General features: G+C 36.5%; 1 protein-coding gene across 1 annotated transcript; it reads left to right on the forward strand.

Annotated features, from left to right (window-relative positions):
- The first annotated feature begins 298 nt into the window (after positions 1-298).
- LOC106524117 (protein NDRG1) lies at positions 299-6,569 on the forward strand. The gene is made up of 12 exons (XM_014017781.1): positions 299-482; positions 807-912; positions 2,060-2,180; positions 2,304-2,366; positions 2,484-2,544; positions 3,510-3,596; positions 4,027-4,083; positions 4,167-4,336; positions 4,442-4,541; positions 4,673-4,708; positions 4,787-4,838; positions 5,860-6,569. Exons 1-12 carry the CDS (start codon positions 432-434, stop codon positions 6,081-6,083), a joined length of 1,128 nt encoding a protein of 375 aa, XP_013873235.1. The 5' UTR covers positions 299-431; the 3' UTR covers positions 6,084-6,569.
- Positions 6,570-8,554: the final 1,985 nt, after the last annotated feature.

The raw sequence follows: 8,554 nt of genomic DNA on the forward strand, positions 1-8,554 counted from the left end.
AGTTTTTTAAAGCTCAGGAAAAGGAAACATTTGAGGGGATTTAATGTTAACATGAACAGCGTCTTTACAGTGTTCCATATTTAAACCGAAACATTAAAAATCCTATACGACATTTTTTGTTTGTTTTTCACTGCAGATGTCCCGGTTATTTCAGTGTATGGAAACACAGCAGGCTGAGGGCAGATTAACACAGAAAAAGGGCCACTTGGCCACACCCGATCCAGGTCGGCGTTAAGGCTTTAAACAGATCAGGGTCTGATATAAGAAGCAGCTCAAGCACACAGGCTGTCACGTACACACTAGGGTTGTTGTCGTTGTCACCTGGTCTCTGGTTGAAACATTGGCCTGAACAAATTAGAAGGAAAAAAAAAACAACTTCTTTAAAAGTCATCATTTCATAAATCTGCTGCGCCTTCCTTTGAACTGCAGCTATGGTTCTGGAGGAGAACGACAACGACTCTGTCTTTGAGCCTCACATCACAGTGAGTATAACAAAAAACAACTCAGGTTGTTCTGTTGGCTGCATCAGTTGTTGAGAACATTTAGAAAGTAATTTAAAATACACTGAGGTGAGTTGATGTGGACAATGTTGTTAGCATTTGAGTCTGAATTAACAGTAATAAAACTCAGAGAATTGAGTTTGGAAAATGCAAATGTCTGTAAATTTTGATGTAATTTGGGGTTTTTCAGTATTATTTGATTCTACAGCTCACAGCAGCTCACATAGACGTGTCTGATGGAAATGTCCTGGACGTCTACAGCAGCTGCCTGCTCTGTCTGACTGGATGTGTGTGAATTTGTTATAGGAAGAGCACGTTGAAACTCAGTACGGGGACTTCCACTGCATTATGACAGGGACCGTGAAACCAAACCGTCCCGTCATCATGACCTTACCTGATGTCGGGCTGAACCGTAAGCAGCAGCTGTCAGACTACACAAGTGCAGTTTTTCACTGTATTCATTCAAACAAGTTTAGTTAACTTGTTTTTATTGTTAGTTGTAAAAATGCTGCTATAACCATTGCTTTTTTCATATGTTTTACATGCAATCCAACTATCTGTTACTATTAAAGACATTCACARAATGTTCAACTGATTCAGAGGATGCCTGTTGTGACTTTTGGCTTTTGTAATTTTTAGACTTTTCAGATTAACTTTTTAAAAAATATTTCCCAAATGCAAATACATAAGTTACTTATAGAATACTTAAGTTCATTGAAAAATATTCAATAAAAAATGTACTTTGTGATAAATTGTTTTTGTCTTAATGGGCTACATTTTAGCATAGTTTATCATTTAACTAGTCATTTGCTTCTTTTATCTTTTTGCTAGTGTTACTTTCAGCTTTTAGCCACTGTTTTAGTTTTTGCTGTTCTTTTGATACCTTTAGCTTTCAGCTAGTGTTTTGCTAACTTTTTACTATACTTGTTTTGAGCTACATTTTTACTACTTTAGCTTTCAGCTAGCCTTTTGCTTCTTTTATCTTTCGGCTACTGTTTTGCTACTTTTAATTTTTAGCTTTTGCTACTTTTAACCAGTCTTTCACTACTTTATCTTTTAGTTTTTTTTAGTATTTTAACTATTGTTTTTTTACTTTTTGCTAGCCTTTTGATATCTTTAGCTCATAGTTAGCCTTTTTGAGACCTTTATCTTTCAGCCATTGTTTTTCTAGCTTTTTTCTACTTTTGTTTTGAGCTAGCCTTTCCCTACTTAAGCTTTTATCTAGCCTAATGCTACTTTTAGGTAGCTATTTGTTTCTATTACCTTTTAGCTAGTGTTTTGTAAACAACACAGTTTAGGTGTTTTCAGATAATTTTAGCAGTGATTTAGCACATAGTATTCAAATTGCATTTCTTTATAGAGGAATTTCTGTAGTTTATATCTTCTTATAATTAAATGTGAAAGTATGAATACAGATTTGTTTTGTTCTTTCTGACAGAACCATCCTTAGATGGCAACTTGTCAGTTTGGTGTTTTTGTTGTCTCGTTAACTTATCTGCACTTTTCCAAACTGATGTATATACATATAAATGCATATTGTGTGTGTTTTTCCTGTGTAGACAAATCCTGTTATGAGTCCCTGTTCCACCATGAAGACATGCATGAAATTGTCAGACATTTGCCKGTTTGTCACGTCGAAGCACCGGGACAACACGAGGGAGCTAAAACTCTGCCTGCTGCGTCAGTGAACTATTTTKTTTGTTTGTTTCTGTTATTATCTACAATTCTGTCTTTTTCTCATCATGTTTGTGGGTGAATTGTATGTCGGTTGCTACAAACTACATTTGACATTTGACCTTTCAGGTTCACATATCCTTCCATGGAGCAGCTCTCCGAGGCGCTGCCTGATGTCCTCAAACACTTTGGGTGAGACAGGCTTTGCCTCCGCAGTCGTCTGAAAACGTCAGACACCAAACAGTTTTGGTTGACCTCTCCTCCTTCAGCTGCTTTGAAGAAATATGATTTTGATTGTTTGCCTTGCAGGCTGCGCAGTGTTGTCGGTGTGGGAGTCGGTGCAGGAGCATACATCCTGGCCAGATTTGCTGTGAGTTACAAWTTTTGTTTGCCCCAAATTCAATGAAGACTTAAAGGGATTAATCAGATCCTTTGAAGAGGGGTTCTGTAAAAGTTTATAAATAATTAATATCTTATCTGTTGTTTGTAGCTCTTTGAATCACCTAAGTTTAAGCTATTTCTCCAAAYTCAGGTGACCCAAAGAGCTAAGATGTTAATCGTTCAAGTTTTTTCCCACAGAATCTCACTTCAAAATATTTGAATTATCCTTTTGTGTCTCCATCTATAGTATCTTTACAAAGAAATTTTGGTTATCTGTACTTTACTTGAGTAATTATTTTTCAGCGTACCTTTTACTTTTACTCATTACATTTTTACACAATTATCTGTAATTTCTACTCACTACACTTTTAAAAAAGGTAAGAAGTATAAAGTCGTTACTCCTATTTTATTCTGAGTTATTACTTAAAAAATACTATCCTGATAAACTGTGTCTCCTGGATAGAGTGAATTTAATTCTGGTTGGATGAGAAGTATAAATATATACCACTCTGACCAACATGTTAGCTTGTACACAACCCATCACAGCTGCACGCCATCAGAAAAAATATTTTTTGGAGAAGTCACCTCCCGATAAATGTCATTTTGGAAAATCTAACTGCTCTCTTTTACTCAGTACTTTTACTTTTAATACTTAAGTAGTTTTTGTGTCAGAAATTTACTTTTGATACTTAAGTACAAAAAATATCAGATACTTTAAGACTTTTACTCGAGTAATATTTTTAGAGAAGACTTTAACTTTTACCAAAGCATTTTTTATGATAAGATACTTGTACTTTTACTCAAGTATCACTTTGAGGAACTTTATACAACACTGATATTCACATGCAGAAGGTTTATATCKTAAGTCTTCCCAAGAAATAGAAACCACACAATTTAGAGAGAATTATGTCTTAAGCATAAAACTGTAAACAACATTTTATTCTGTTTGTGCAGCTGGATCACCCTGATCTGGTGGACGGGTTGGTTCTGTTCAACATTAACCCTAATGCTGAAAGCATCATAGACACTGTTGCAAACAAGGTATGTAGTACATGTACATATATTTTACAGTATGACTCCTGTTCATGTCAACAYGTTGGACTGATGTTTGTTAAAAGTAAATATTAAGCTCATTAACAATTTAAAATACCTTCACTTTGAGGATTAAAAACAAATAAATGTGATTTTATTTACACTTTTATTGAWAAGAAAGCACTTTTTCTTACCAGTTAAAACTTTAGTTAGAGTCTGACTTATTGGACAACTGTCAAAAATCCAAAAGTGAAACATAGAAGCTCATTTGTTGTTCAAAAAAATTGCTGCATGCATCTTATATAGTTATTGAAGTAAAAACTTCAGTCTCTCCAGTGACAGAGTTATTCCTTAATGTGTGGACTCACACAAAAGGATAACACTTATTAGAAAAATKAAACAGTCTGAATCCTTCCTGTTCAAACTGTTTGTGTTCCAGATTACTGACTGGACCCACACGCTCCCAGACAAAATCCTCACACACTTGTTTGGAAAGGTAAGGGATCATGGAGAGCTGCAGGAGTTTTCCCTCAAGTGAAATACGACAGGGTTRAAAACGGCGATCTGTGTGTCGAACAGGACGAGCTCCAGACAAACCATGAGCTTGTGGCCACGTATCGCCACTACRTCACAGCCACGATGAACCAGTCCAACGTGAGTCTGTTCTTACGCTCTTACAACAGCCGCGGTGCTCTGGAGATGGAGAGGCCTGCTCTTGGTGCCGGACACGCCCACGYCAAGACCCTCACGTGAGTGAAAACAATATCATCTTTAAAGAAGATCTATGTGTTTTGCAAGAGGCCTACAGTTCCCTCCTTCTGCCTGATTCAGCACTTTGTTGCTTTTTGCTGCAGGTGCTCGACACTTCTGGTTGTGGGAGATAATTCTCCTGCTGTGGAAGCTGTGGTCGAATGCAACTGTAAACTCAACCCCACAAAGACCACATTTCTCAAGGTAAGGATTGGCTTGTTCAAAATGATAGCCAAATACTACATATTCAATGTATGTACAGTAATATTGGAGTACAGTACTATTAAAGACAAAACAGTTACAGGGCCCTAATGTTCTTTTAAATATTTGTGCAGATGGCAGACTGTGGAGGACTTCCTCAGGTGGATCAGGTATGATTAGTTTGAAATGATTTGTTCCTACCGACTCAGAACTTGATTCATTGTTGTGATTCGTCTGTCTCCCCACAGCCAGCTAAAGTGATCGAAGCCCTCAAATATTTTATCCAAGGCATGGGACACTGTAAGTGAATAAAATGAAGCTTGTGTCTTTATTGGGTGACTGCTGCTGATTCAGCATTCACACCATAGGTGGGTGGGGGTTTGTACATTTTCAGAGTCAATTTACTTTAGCATACTTCCATATTTTCTGTTGTGTTAATCATTCATGTATCAATATGTTTATTTACATGTAACTCTGTTTACCAAAAAATTTTACTCCTAGAAAAACTGTAAAATCTAGATGTTTTAGCTTTTAACATTTCTGCTTCTTTAAGTTTGCGATTTGCTACTTTTAGCTTCTATCTACTGTAGTTTGTGATTTTAGCTTTTAGTTTTTAGTTCACCTCTAGCTGCATTGAGTTAGCCTATTGGTACTTTAGAATTCAATTTATCTAGTTTTTCAGCTTTTAGCTTTTGTTTAAGTCTTTAACCAGCTTTATGCTGCTATTAGCTAGCATTTTGCTACTTTTTTCAACATGTTGCTATTTTTAGCTTTTAGCAGACATCTTGGTACTTTCAGCTTGTCTTCATTTTTAGCTTGCAGTTCMCTTTTTGTTACTTTTATATTTTACCTAGCATTTTGCTGCTTTTAGACTTTAGCTGACCTTTAGTTACATTTAGCTTCTAGCAGACATCTTGCACTTTTAGCATCTAGAAATTGTTTTGTAAYGTTAAGCTTTTAGCTAAGTTGTTGCTTATTTTAGCTTTTAGCCAGTGTTCTGCTTTTTTACCTTTAGCTATTCTAAGCTTCCCAACAAATTTCAGCAGTGTGTCATTTTACATCATTCACTCTGCATTTTTGCAGAAAAAAAAACTATTTCTTAAAGTGTTTTAAGACTCTGATCTTCAATTATAACAACTCAACATTTAGACTTCTGTCTGGGTTCATATAAACTACTTTTTAAGAACTTTAAAAATACATTAAAAATGCTCCAGCATTTTATTTTTGCAGATCTGCTGCCAGTTTTTACTTTTCTGATCACCAATGACATTATGAGTATAAGAAAACATATGTTGTGAAACCCTTCCCTTCTGTTTCTTAGTGTCCAGTGCCAGTATGACCAGACTCCGCTCCAGGACCGGCTCCGGCTCCAGCACAGCGTCACACGAAGGYCCTCGGAGCCGTGCACACACCGATGAGCAGCAGCGTGGCCGGACACACTCACACGGCACTGAGAAGCACGGACACACACACACTGACGTCTCCACGGAGAATAATTCCACAGTTAAACAGAGTGTCTCAAAGTCCACTGAGGTGGCCTGCTGAGGGGCACACAGCACTTAACTCAGACAATACCTCATTCCCATCTAAACACATCTATCTACAATTATCATTTCTTTTATTATTTAGTCCCTTTATTTCTTATCTTCTCTGCTACAAGTGAATTATTTCCTCTAGCCAACATTTTTCTATTTTCTGCTCAGTTTTTCCCTCTTCAACTTCTGCCTGTCACCCCTTCTGTCACTGAACTTGTAGGTTTTAGCTGTAAGTTTTCTCTTTTTTTCCCCCACATTTTTCATGAAGTAAACACATCGATAGTTGTAAATGTACAGAAGTAATATGATAGGGGAGTAATGCTGCATAACTGTAGGAATGTGCTCACTGTGTGTTTTAGACAACTTTGTCTTTTACAAAATGCTTCAGATGCAGTTACATTTTTTAGCACTTTATGCACCTTTGTGTTGAGCATCATCAATCACAATTTAATAAATATTCCTCTAAATAAAGTTTAAATAAAGTACTTTATATTTCTTTCTTTTTGTCATATTCACAACAGAGACACAAGCTGTACGCACATAATAGAAAGGAAGTTTTTATTGGCTGCTCATAATTTAATACTGAAAATTAGATAGATAGATAGATAGATAGATAGATAGATAGATAGATAGATAGATAGATAGATAGATAGATAGATAGATAGATAGATAGATGATAAAAATTGACCGCTAGGTGGAGGAATTTCACAATTTCTGTTCTATTTGCAGCTATTTTTTTTGTTTTGCAAACCCCAGCAAGATTAACGCACCTGAAAAATAACTTTATTATGATTAATTTTAGCAGCTGTTGATAGTATTTCGTTTCCAAAGTGCTGCAACAAAGTGTAATCTAGTTCCAAATTCTGACTATACATTAATTACATTTCTGTTCATTTTTTTACACGCTTGCGTCATTTGTTCCTTGTTGCAAGTTGTTAAAAAGTATCCGAAATATGCAAAATAAAAAAGGATGCCAAAAGAAGAAATAAATGCAGAAAATGCCAGCTTTTTTTTTTTAATTAACTGGAACTTCCAAATAAAAACTGGTAAAAACAGGTGCTAAGAAGTAGATTTTTTTCTCCTGCAGCAGCAAGCTTCAAATATGTTGATTGTGTGACTCCAAATAAACACACTGATGTACAACTACATGTACAGCTGAATAAATGAACTGTGAACTGAAGGCTCAGAGCTGGATTCATCGTCTCRTATGGAAATATGGAAAACAAACACTTTACTTTTGAACACAATAATATCATTATGTAAACGTAGGGTAGATTCACTGAAGTTTGATGCCCCCTTGTGCCATAATTTGCATTGTTGTGTGTGTACAAAAGTAATAGCAGACTTGCGTGTGTGACTGCCTGAGTGTTTGTATGGAAATGAGCTGCATGCATATGTGTGTAGGTGGAGCTGTTTGTGTAGGCCCGTGAGTAGAGGGATTGTTTGGAGCTTTGAGAGTGAGTGAGCATAGATAGAGATGTAAGGCAGACTAATGACAGCCAGCTTCAAAGTCATAATTATTTGGTTTGTGTGTGTGTGTGTGTGTGTGTGTGAGTGCACGCACAAGTCGGGGGTGCATCTTCATTTCCAAGCCTCCTTTGTTTGGCTGTTATTAGAATAATGTGATGAATTATTTATGGCAGAATTCTTTTAAGKCCTCTTTAATCATGAGACCTCAGTTCTCTCTCTCTTTGCACTGCATGTATGTTGKGTGCCATTTTATGTTAACATGTTTCAGTCTGTTCTRCGAACCATTTATTTCTRTATTTAGAGGTARACTATCTGTTCACCGAATTTCAAGTCAAACCCATGTGTTTAGTCTGCTTAGAGATGCTAACATAAGTCACCACTACAACACGTTGCACAAAGCTAAATATGAGAAGTTTACTGCGGACACAAGYACATAAACAGAGWTCAGAACYRGAACCACACAGGGGTCTGCACTCAAAGCGTCTGTCATTGCTCATCAGCTCGCTAAAGTAAGTGTTTATTTTTTGTTTGCTTCAAACGTTTGCATTCATATTTATTAAAGGAGAGTACAACTGTTATACCTGAATTTGAGCATGAACTACGTTACGTTTCTGCACTGTGTGTTGGTTTAATAAACATAAATATACCGAAACATTTTTTACAATGACAGTTTTATTACATTTGGGTATGTGTGCAGTTTTATGCGGCCCTCTAGGTGTGTCAACAAAAATTGCGGCCCCTTCAATTCAATCATAAAATTTGCACATCCCTGGCTTGTCCTGATGCATCTCAGTAATCCAGGTAAAAAATCTAAAAGAAAAAAATTGTATAGGTCTTCTGGACGGGTTCTTCTTTAATGAAACGTTTCGTCTCTCCTCCAAGAGACTTCTTCAGTCTGAGAGTTTCAGGCAAAATTCAGGCTTTTAAGCCCTGCCTCCATGTGACTCATACTCACATGGCTATGGTTCACAGGTGACTGACACTCACATCACATGGCTATGGTTCACAGGT

The sequence above is a fragment of the Austrofundulus limnaeus genome, unplaced genomic scaffold (assembly GCF_001266775.1).
Source record: "Austrofundulus limnaeus strain Quisiro unplaced genomic scaffold, Austrofundulus_limnaeus-1.0 Scaffold177, whole genome shotgun sequence".
NCBI classification, from domain to species: domain Eukaryota; kingdom Metazoa; phylum Chordata; class Actinopteri; order Cyprinodontiformes; family Rivulidae; genus Austrofundulus; species Austrofundulus limnaeus.